The 12,188-nt window shown below is 24.8% G+C and overlaps 1 protein-coding gene across 1 annotated transcript in view; it reads right to left on the minus strand.

The window, feature by feature from the left end:
* obscna (obscurin, cytoskeletal calmodulin and titin-interacting RhoGEF a) overlaps positions 1-12,188 on the minus strand; it is a 168,689-nt gene that overhangs the window by 59,585 nt on the left and 96,916 nt on the right. The window contains exon 62 of the mRNA XM_072914738.1: positions 9,031-9,133. Coding sequence (XP_072770839.1) covers positions 9,031-9,133 — 103 coding nt within the window. The remainder of the gene's footprint in view (positions 1-9,030; positions 9,134-12,188) is intronic.

Raw genomic sequence — 12,188 nt, forward strand, 5'->3', positions numbered from 1 at the left:
TGTCGGTCAGCTCTTGGCCGTCTTTCATCCACCTGTTGTGACAAAAGGAGGAGTTTATTCGGCTCACGCTCAAGCTGTACACGGACTACTCCAAAGCGGCGTTCCTCAACCCATAGGCGGCCGATCTACATTTCTGCCATTGTGTGCTCGGTGTGTGTGTGTGTATTAGTGTATTTTGGTACTTTTCGGTACTTTTCTAAACAAAGGGGACCACAAAAAATGTCATTATTGGCTTTATTTTAACAAAAAATCTTAGGATGTTTATTATTGTAATTTAGTCCTTAAATAAAATAGTGAACATTCTAGACAACTTGTCTTTTAGTAGTAAGTAAACAAACAAAGACTCCTAATTAGTCTGCTGACGTATGCAGTAACATATTGTGTCATTTATAAACCTATTATTTTGTACACATTATGAGGGACAAACTGTAAAAAAAATATTATTAATCTACTTGTTAATTTACTGTTAATATCTTCTTACTTTCTCTTTTAACATGTTCTATCTACACTTCTGTTAAAATGTAATAATCACGTATTCTTCTCTTCTTTGATACTTTACATTAGTTTTGGATGATACCACACATGTAGGTATGGATCCGATACCAAGTAGTTACAGGATCATACATTTGGTCATATTCAAAGTCCTCATGTGTCCAGGGACGTATTTCCTGACTTTAAAAACATAATATGAATTAAAAAAAGAAAAACAATTTTAATTTTTTTAAATTAATTAATTAAACAATTTTAACAATTAACTTTTTTTTTTAGGGTTAGGGTTAGGGTTAGGGTTAGGGTTAAGGTTAGGGTTAGGGTTAGGGTTAAGAGTAGGGTTAGGGTTAGGGTTAGGGTAAAAACGAAGTTAAAAAAAAGTTTTAAAAAAAGTTTTAAAAAAAGTTTTAAAAAAGTTTTAAAAAAGTTTTAAAAAAGTTAAAAAAAAGTTTTAAAAAAGTAAAAAAAAAGTTTTAAAAAAAGTTAAAAAAAAGTTAAAAAAAAGTTAAAAAAAAGTTAAAAAAAAGTTTTAAAAAAGTTTTAAAAAAGTTTAAAAAAAGTTAAAAAAAAGTTAAAAAAAAGTTAAAAAAAAGTTAAAAAAAAGTTAAAAAAAAGTTAAAAAAAAGTTTTAAAAAATTAAAAATATTTAAAAAAATTAAAAAAATTTTAAAATATTTAAAAAAAAATTAAAAAAATTAAAATCTTTAAAGAAATTTAAAATTTTTAAAAATGTTACAAAAATTTAAAAAAAATTAAAACAATGTAAAAAAAAATTGTAAAAATTAAAAAAAAAAGTGTTTTAAGTTAAAACATGATTTTCAAGGAAAAAAATGATTTTCAAGGTAAAAAAAAATTTTCAAGATACATTGTTTTTTTCAAGGTTAAAAATGATTTTCAAATTTTTTTATTTTTTTTTAAATGTTTTTAATTTTTTTAATTTTTTTAATTTTTTTTAAATTTGTAAACATTTTTTAAACTTTTTTTTAATTTTATTTTATTTTTTAAAACAATTTAAAACAATTTTACATTTTTTTAATTTTTTTAAACAATTTTAACAATTAACATTTTTTTTAGGGTTAGGGTTAGGGTTAGGGTTAAGATTAGGGTTAGGGTTAGGGTAAAAAAAAAATTTTTAAAGTTTAAAAAAAAGTTAAAAAAAAGTTAAAAAAAGATCAAAAAAACGTAAAAATGTTTTTAAAATTAAAAAAAAAAATGTTTTAAGTTAAAAATGATTTTCAATTTTTTTTAATTTTTCAAAAATGCTTTTAAATTTTTTTATTTTTTAAAAATTTTTTTATTTGTAAAATTTTTTAAAACTTTTTTTTTTTTTTTTTTTTTTTTTTTTTTAAAACAATTTAAAATAATTTTTAATTTTTTTAAACAATTTTAACAATTAACAATTTTTTTTAGGGATAGGGTTAGGGTTAGGGTTAGGGTTAGGTGTCGGTCAGCTCTTGGCCGTCTTTCATCCACCTGTTGTGACAAAAGGAGGAGTTTATTCGGCTCACGCTCAAGCTGTACACGGACTACTCCAAAGCGGCGTTCCTCAACCCATAGGCGCCGATCTACATTTCTGCCATTGTGTGCTCGGTGTGTGTGTGTGTATTAGTGTATTTTGGTACTTTTCGGTACTTTTCTAAACAAAGGGGACCACAAAAAATGTCATTATTGGCTTTATTTTAACAAAAAATCTTAGGATGTTTATTATTGTAATTTAGTCCTTAAATAAAATAGTGAACATACTAGACAACTTGTCTTTTAGTAGTAAGTAAACAAACAAAGACTCCTAATTAGTCTGCTGACGTATGCAGTAACATATTGTGTCATTTATAAACCTATTATTTTGTACACATTATGAGGGACAAACTGTAAAAAAATATTATTAATCTACTTGTTAATTTACTGTTAATATCTGCTTACTTTCTCTTTTAACATGTTCTATCTACACTTCTGTTAAAATGTAATAATCACGTATTCTTCTCTTCTTTGATACTTTACATTAGTTTTGGATGATACCACACATGTAGGTATGGATCCGATACCAAGTAGTTACAGGATCATACATTTGGTCATATTCAAAGTCCTCATGTGTCCAGGGACGTATTTCCTGACTTTAAAAACATAATATGAATTAAAAAAAGAAAAACTATTTTAAATTTTTTTAATTTTTTTAAACAATTTTAACAATTAACATTTTTTTTTAGGGTTAGGGTTAGGGTTAGGGTTAGGGTTAGGGTTAAGGTTAGGGTTAGGGTTAGGGTTAAGATTAGAGTTGGGGTTAGGGTTAGGGTTAAGATTAGGGTTAGGGTAAAAAATTTAAAAAAAAAATAGTTAAAAAAAAGTAAAAAAAAAGTTAAAAAAAAGTTTAAAAAAAAAAAAAAAAGTTAAAAAGAAGTTAAAAAAAAGTTAAATTTTTTTTAAAAAATTTAAAAAATTTAAAAAATTTAAAAAATTTAAAAAATTTAAAAAATTTAAAAAATTTAAAAAATTTAAAAATATTAAAAAAAAAAAAATTAAATTTTTTAAAACATTTTTAAACATTTAAAAAATGTTACAAAATTATTTCAAAAAAATTAAAAAAACGTAAAAAAATTTAAAAATTTAAAAATAATGTTTTAAGTTAAAACATGATTTTCAAGGTAAAAAATGATTTTCACGGTAAAAAAAAATTTTCAAGATAAATTTTTTTTTTCAAGGTTAAAAATGATTTTCAAATTTTTTTAATTTAAAAAAAATGTTTTTAAATGTTTTTATTTTTTTTATTTTTTTTTATTTGTAAAATTTTTTAAAACTTTTTTTAAATTTTTTTAAATTTTTTAAAACAATTTTAAACAATTTTAAAATGTTTTAATTTTTTTAAACAATTTTAACTTATAACATTTTTTTAGGGTTAGGGTTAGGGTTAGGGTTAAGATTAGGGTTAGGGTTAGGGTAAAAAAATTTTTTTAAAGTTAAAAAAAAGTTTAAAAAAGTTTAAAAAAAGTTTTAAAAAAAGTTAAAAAAAAGTAAAAAAAAAGTTTTAAAAAAGTTAAAAAAAAAGTTAAAAAGATTAAAAAAACGTAAAAATGTTTTAAAAATTAAAAAAAAAAAATGTTATAAGTTAAAAATGATTTTAAATTTTTTTTAATTTTTTGAAATTTTTTTGTTTTTTTTTAATTTTTTAAATTTTTACAAAAAAAATAAAAATAAAAAAAAGATTAGGGTTAGGGTTAGGGTTAGGGTTAAGATTAGGGTTAGGGTTAGGGTTTGGGTTAGGGTAAAATTAAAAAAAAAAAAATTAAAATAAAGTTTAAAAAAAAGTTTTAAAAAAAAGTTAAAAAGAAGTTAAAAAGAAGTTAAAAAAAAGTTTTAAAAAAAGTTTAAAAAAAGTTTTTAAAAAGTTTTAAAAAATTTAAAATATTTAAAAAATGTAAAAATATTTTTTTTTTAAATAAATTTTTTTTAAATTTTTACAATTTTTAAAATTTTTTAAAAATGTTACAAATTTTTTTTTAAATTTTTAAAAAACATAAAAAAAAATTTTAAACTAAAAAAATGTTTGAAGTTAAAACATGATTTTCAAGGTAAAAAATGATTTTCAAGGTAAAAAAAAATTTTCAAGATCAATTTTTTTATCAAGGTTAAAAAAAAATTTCAAGATAATTTTTTTTATCAAGGTTAAAAATGATTTTCAAATTTTTTTAATTTTTTAAAAATGTTTTTAAATTTTTTATTTTATTTTATTTTTTTTAATTTGTAAAAAAAATGTAAACTCTTTTTTTTTTTTTTTTTTAAACAATTTAAAACAATTTCAATTTTTTTTAATTTTTTTAAACAATTTGAACAATTAAAATTTTTTTTAGGGTTAGGGTTAGGGTTAGGGTTAGGGTTAAGATTAGGGTTAGGGTTATGGTTAGGGTAATTTTTTTTTTTTTAAAGTTAAAAAAAAGTTTAAAAAAAAGTTAAAAAAAAGTTAAAAAAAAAGTTTTAAAAAAATTTAAAAAATAGTTTAAAAAAAAGTTAAAAAAAAGATTTAAAAAAACGTAAAAATGTTTAAAAATTAAAAGAAAAATGTTTTAAGTTAAAAATGATTTTTAATTTTTTTTAATTTTTTAAAAATGTTTTTAAATTTTTTTATTTTTTTTAATTAGTAAAAAAAAATTTTTTATTTTTTTTATTTTTATTTTTATTTTTTAAACAATTTAAAATAATTTTTAATTTTTTCAATTTTTTAAAACAATTTTAACAATTAACTTTTTTTTTACGGTTAGGGTTAGGGTTAGGGTTAGGGTTAGTGTTAGGGTTAGGGTAAATTTTTTTAAAAAAAGTTAAAAAAAGTTAAAAAAAAGTTAAAAAAAAGTTTAAAAAAAGTTAAAACAAGTTAAAAAAAAAGTTGTTTTTGTGATGTTAAAAAATATCGATGTAATCATAGTAGTATCGACTCGATACGCCATTGTACGTGGTATCATTACAGTGGACGTCAGGTGTAGTAGATCCACCAATGGCGTTTGTTCATATTGTAGGGTCCCGGAAGAGTTGGTGCTGCAGGGAATTCTGGGAATTTGTTCTGTAGTGTTTACGTTGTGTTGCGGTGCAAATATTCTCCCAAAATGTGTTTGTTGTTTTTGTTTAGTGTGGTTTCACTATATGACACATGTTTATGACAGTGTTGTTTAGTGTGGTTTCACTATATGACACATGTTTATGACAGTGTTGTTTAGTGTGGTTTCACTATATGGCACATGTTTATGACAGTGTTGTTTAGTGTGGTTTCACTATATGGCACATGTTTATGACAGTGTTGTTTAGTGTGGTTTCACTATATGGCACATGTTTATGACAGTGTTGTTTAGTTTGGTTTCATTATATGGCACATGTTTATGACAGTGTTGTTTAGTGTAGTTTCACTATATGGCACGTTTTTATGACAGTGTTGTTTAGTGTGGTTTCACTATATGGCACATATCTATGACAGTGTTGTTTAGTGTGGTTTCACTATATGACACATGTTTATGACAGTGTTGTTTAGTGTGGTTTCACTATATGGCACATGTTTATGACAGTGTTGTTTAGTGTGGTTTCACTATATGGCACATGTTTATGACAGTGTTGTTTAGTGTGGTTTCACTATATGGCACATGTTTATGACAGTGTTGTTTAGTGTGGTTTCACTATATGACACATGTTTATGACAGTGTTGTTTAGTGTGGTTTCACTATATGGCACATGTTTATGACAGTGTTGTTTAGTGTGGTTTCACTATATGGCACATGTTTATGACAGTGTTGTTTAGTGTGGTTTCATTGTGTGGTTTAAAAAAAAGTTAAAAAAAATTAAAAATATTTAAAAAAAATTAAAAATATTAAAAAATAAATAAAAAAAAATTAAAATTTTTAAAAAATTTTAAAAATTTAAAATTTTTAAATATTTTAAATTTTTTTAAAAATGTTACAAAAATTAAAAAAATTTTTAAAAAAATGTAAAACATTTTTAAAATTTAAAAAAAATGTTTTAAGTTAAAACATGATTTTCAAGGTAAAAAATGATTTTCAAGGTAAAAAAAAAATTTCAAGATAACATTTTTTTTTCAAGGTTAAAAATGATTTTCAAATTTTTTTAATTCAAAAAAAATGTTTTTTAATGTTTTTTATTTTTTTTTATTTTTTTTTAATTTGTAAAAAAATGTTAAGTTTTTTTTTAATTTTTTTTTAATTTTTTTAAACAATTTTAACAATTAACATTTTTTTTTAGGGTTAGGGTTAGGGTTAGGGTTAGGGTTAGGGTTAGTGTTAGGGTTAGGGTAAAATTTAAAAAAAAAAAGTTTAAAAAAGTTAAAAAAAGTTAAAAAAAAGATAAAAAAGTTAAAAAAAGTTAAAAAAAAGTTTTAAAAAAGTAAAAAAAGTAAAAAAAAGTTTTAAAAAAAGTTGTTTTTGTGATGTTAAAAAATATCGATGTAATCATAGTAGTATCGACTCGATACGCCATTGTACGTGGTATCATTACAGTGGACGTCAGGTGTAGATCCACCAATGGCGTTTGTTCATATTGTAGGGTCCCGGAAGAGTTGGTGCTGCAGGGAATTCTGGGAATTTGTTCTGTAGTGTTTACGTTGTGTTGCGGTGCAAATATTCTCCCAAAATGTGTTTGTTGTTTTTGTTTAGTGTGGTTTCACTATATGGCACATGTTTATGACAGTGTTGTTTAGTGTGGATTCACTATATGGCACATGTTTATGACAGTGTAGTTTAGTGTGGTTTCATTATATGGCACATGTTTATGACAGTGTTGTTTAGTGTGGTTTCACTATATGGCACATGTTTATGACAGTGTTGTTTAGTGTGGTTTCACTATATGACACATGTTTATGACAGTGTTGTTTAGTGTGGTTTCACTATATGGCACATGTTTATGACAGTGTTGTTTAGTGTGGTTTCACTATATGGCACATGTTTATGACAGTGTTGTTTAGTGTGGTTTCATTGTGTGGTTTAAAAAAAAGTTAAAAAAAATTAAAAATATTTAAAAAAAATTAAAAATATTAAAAAATAAATAAAAAAAAATTAAAATTTTTAAAAAATTTTAAAAATTTAAAATTTTTAAATATTTTAAATTTTTTTAAAAATGTTACAAAAATTAAAAAATTTTTTAAAAAAATGTAAAACATTTTTAAAATTTAAAAAAAATGTTTTAAGTTAAAACATGATTTTCAAGGTAAAAAATGATTTTCAAGGTAAAAAAAAAATTTCAAGATAACATTTTTTTTTCAAGGTTAAAAATGATTTTCAAATTTTTTTAATTCAAAAAAAATGTTTTTTAATGTTTTTTATTTTTTTTATTTTTTTTTAATTTGTAAAAAAATGTTAAGTTTTTTTTAAATTTTTTTTTAATTTTTTTAAACAATTTTAACAATTAACATTTTTTTTTAGGGTTAGGGTTAGGGTTAGGGTTAGGGTTAGGGTTAGTGTTAGGGTTAGGGTAAAATTTTTAAAAAAAAAGTTTAAAAAAGTTAAAAAAAGTTAAAAAAAAGATAAAAAAGTTAAAAAAAGTTAAAAAAAAGTTTTAAAAAAGTAAAAAAAGTAAAAAAAAGTTTTAAAAAAAGTTGTTTTTGTGATGTTAAAAAATATCGATGTAATCATAGTAGTATCGACTCGATACGCCATTGTACGTGGTATCATTACAGTGGACGTCAGGTGTAGTAGATCCACCAATGGCGTTTGTTCATATTGTAGGGTCCCGGAAGAGTTGGTGCTGCAGGGAATTCTGGGAATTTGTTCTGTAGTGTTTACGTTGTGTTGCGGTGCAAATATTCTCCCAAAATGTGTTTGTTGTTTTTGTTTAGTGTGGTTTCACTATATGGCACATGTTTATGACAGTGTTGTTTAGTGTGGTTTCACTATATGGCACATGTTTATGACAGTGTTGTTTAGTGTGGTTTCACTATATGGCACATATTTATGACAGTGTTATTTAGTGTGGTTTCACTATATGGCACATATTTATGACAGTGTTGTTTAGTGTGGTTTCACTATATGGCACATGTTTATGACAGTGTTGTTTAGTGTGGTTTCACTGTATGGCACATGTTTATGACAGTGTTGTTTAGTGTGGTTTCACTATATGGCACATATTTATGACAGTGTTGTTTAGTATGGTTTCACTATATAGCACATGTTTATGACAGTGTTGGCATTGTTCATACTGCCACCTTTAGTGTGACATGTATTGCTGTTGACTAAGTATGCCCTTTATTCGCTTGTGTGGAGTGTATGAAATCAAGATTATTAAGTCATTATTACGGCATTGGTCAGGCTTTGTTAATTATAGACTATGTGATTGGGGACTCTTTTATTATGTAAAATAGTCCGGACTCGCCACAAAATAAAAAATAAAAAAATTGGTTTGAATGTTTGATCATATATTTTTGCATAATTAGACACCATTTAAGTTAACATTATTTGCGATTACATGGAGTACATATATTTGTTTTTCTCCCAAAATAGAAAGAAAGAATACATTTAGTAAAAAAAAAAAGTTACAGTACTTTATTGATACATATTAATTCCAGGCTTTCGAGGGCCAAATAAAATGATGCAGAGAGCCACATCTGGACCCCGGGCCTTGAGTTTGACACCTGTGCATTACAGTAATGTTGCCTGAGGCTGAGCCAATCAGTGGCCATGACACAGGAGAGCGCGCTCTGATTGGTTTACTTTCATCTAGTGGCCTCTATTGCTGTAGTATTGCTATTTTAAATTCATTTGGCCATTTTTGTGCTTGAACATGTTTAATTTATGGCTGAAATACATAGAATAGGCTTAAACTTTTTTTTTTATTCCGTGATGTCGTGAAGCCGCAATCTCTGAAGCGCGATGCGACGGACTGCACACTTTACATGGTATTATTGCCAGAATGATGTATTAAAGTTAAAGTACCAATGATTGTCACACACACACTAGGTGTGGTGAAATTTGTCCTCTGCATTTGACCCATCACCCTTGTTCACCCCCTGGGAGGTGAGGGGAGCATTGAGCAGCAGCGCTGGCCGCTAGGAACGTCACTGACCTGATTCTGGGTAAAGGAGTGGTCAGGGTGGAACAGGTGAAGGCCATGTCCTCCTTCTCCATCAGGCAAGAACTCTCCAGCCGACTGACAAATCTGGGTGGAGCTGCGACAAACAGAGATTTTAAATATTAAATATGAAGTGTTTTTATACTCTAACCACTGACCAAACTGCTTAATTAGACGTAAAATTAGTACAAAGTATAACATACAATATGGCACAGGAGCTTTTAAAGAAAATAAAACAGATTAAAAGTAAAATACACACATTTTTTCGACATAAATGTTGATTTATGAAAGTAAGGCCTACATTTTCTAATTAGCTTAATGGTTTACAATTATCAATCAAATCCTGTAGGATGATTAAGAGTACAAAAGTCCTTACATTGATATCTTTGTTGAAAACATTTAAAGTGATTTAGGTAGCCCTTTTTGTCTTTTAAAAAAATGTTATTGTTTTTTTTAAATATTTTTTATTATTATTTAATACTCTATCTGTATTTGCTTTAGTTTTTTGTCTGTGACATGTTTTGCTGATGTTGAAAGTGCCTTGACTTTTGTGTGCATTATAAATGTATGTTTGTTGTTCAATAAAACATTTTTAAATATATAAATTGTTAAACACATTTAAAGTGATTTAGGTAGCCCTTTTTGTCTTTTTTAAAAATTATATATATTTTTTTGTCATATTTTTTATTATTATTATTTATTATTATTTAATACTCTATCTGTATTTGCTTTAGTTTTTTTTCTGACATGTTTCGCTGATGTTGAAAGTGCCTTGACTTTTGTGTGCATTGTAAATGTATTTGTTGTTCAATAAAAAAAAATGAAATAAATAAATTGTTAAAAACATTTAAAGTGATTTAGGTAGCCCTTTTTGTCTTTAAAATTTTTTTTTTTTTTTTTTTTTCATATTTTTTATTATTGTTTAATATGCTATCTGTATTTGCTTTAGTTTTTTTGTCTGTGACATGTTTTGCTGATGTTGAAAGTGCCTTGACTTTTGTGTGCATTATAAATGTATGTTTGTTGTTCAATAAAAAAATGTTAAATAAATAAATTGTTAAAAACATTTAAAGTGATTTAGGTAGCCCTTTTTGTCTTTTTTCAAAATTATATATATTTTTTTGTCATATTTTTTATTATTATTATTTATTATTATTTAATACTCTGTATTTGCTTTAGTTTTTTTTCTGACATGTTTCGCTGATGTTGGAAGTGCCTTGACTTTTGTGTGCATTGTGAATGTATTTGTTGTTCAATAAAAAAATGTTAAATAAATAAATTGTTAAAAACATTTAAAGTGATTTAGGTAGCCCTTTTTGTCTTTTTTCAAAATTATATATATTTTTTTGTCATATTTTTTATTATTATTATTTATTATTATTTAATACTCTGTATTTGCTTTAGTTTTTTTTTCTGACATGTTTCGCTGATGTTGGAAGTGCCTTGACTTTTGTGTGCATTGTGAATGTATTTGTTGTTCAATAAAAAAATGTTAAATACCGGTAAATAAATTGTTAAAAACATTTAAAGTGATTTAGGTAGCCCTTTTTGTCTTTTTTCAAAATCATATATATTTTTTTGTCATATTTTTTATTATTATTATTTATTATTATTTAATACTCTGTATTTGCTTTAGTTTTTTTTCTGACATGTTTCGCTGATGTTGAAAGTGCCTTGACTTTTGTGTGTATTGTAAATGTATTTGTTGTTCAATAAAAACAATTTAAATAAATAAATAAATTGTTAAAAACATTTAAAGTGATTTAGGTAGCCCTTTTTGTCTTTATTATTGTTTAATACGCTATCTGTATTTGCTTTAGTTTTTTTTCTGTGACATGTTTCGCTGATGTTGAAAGTGCCTTGACTTTTGTGTGCATTATAAATGTATGTTTGTTGTTCAATAAAAAAAATGTAAATAAATAAATTGTTAAAAACATTTAAAGTGATTTAGGTAGCCCTTTTTGTCTTTTTTAAAAATTATACATATTTTTTTGTCATATTTTTTATTATTATTATTTATTATTATTTAATACTCTATCTGTATTTGCTTTAGTTTTTTTCTGACATGTTTCGCTGATGTTGAAAGTGCCTTGACTTTTGTGTGCAATTTGTTGTTCAATAAAAAAAATTAAAATAAATAAATTGTTAAAAACATTTAAAGTGATTTAGGTAGCCCTTTTTGTCTTTAAAAAAAAAAAGTATTTTTATTTATTTTTTTTTTTTTTATTATTGTTTAATACGCTATCTGTATTTGCTTTAGTTTTATTTTCTGTGACATGTTTCGCTGATGTTGAAAGTGCCTTGACTTTTGTGTGCATTATAAATGTATGTTTGCTGTTCAATAAAAAATAAAAAAATAAAAAAATACATAAATAAATAAATAAATAAATAAATAAATAAATAAATTAATTAATTAATTAATTAATTAATACAAAACGTTAGCCAGGCTCCTAAGGATGTTCGCTAATACAAAAATCTGTGCGAACAATGATGCTGTGTTCCAAATTTAAGTTATTTACTGAAATTGGGTGAGCCTATGGCTTTGCACTTTGTTTGTTTTATAAATATATATATATATATATGTATGTGTGGGGAAAAATCACAAGACTACTTCATCTCTACAGGCCTGTTTCATGAGGGGTTCCCTCAATCATCAGGAGATGATTGAGGGAACCCCTCATGAAACAGGCCTGTAGAGATGAAGTAGTCTTGTGATTTTTTTCCCACACATACATATATTGCGCTCTACCACGGTATCGAGCACTATTTTTTGGATAATCTTATTAAAACATATATATATATATATATATATATATATATATATATATATATATATATATATATATATATATATATATATGTTACTTTGAATTTACAACCCCCTGGTGCTGTGTTGTACTGTTTTTGTACTGTATTTGTACTTACTTTGACTATTATTTCTCAACTGTTTGTAAATGTTGAAATTTATAAGTAAAGGTCCTCCTTCAAAACCGCAATAAAAGTACACCTCCGGGCAACTTCAACCCTAAACTAACACCCTCCCCGGATTGTTAATAATCAAATATTTTTCTTATGCCTTCTGATCTCTCTCTCTCTCTCTCTCTCTCTCTCTCTCTCTCTCTCTCTCTCTCTCTATGTCCACTACTTGCTGT

Source organism: Nerophis lumbriciformis, linkage group LG14 (genome assembly GCF_033978685.3).
Source record: "Nerophis lumbriciformis linkage group LG14, RoL_Nlum_v2.1, whole genome shotgun sequence".
Lineage (NCBI taxonomy): Eukaryota > Metazoa > Chordata > Actinopteri > Syngnathiformes > Syngnathidae > Nerophis > Nerophis lumbriciformis.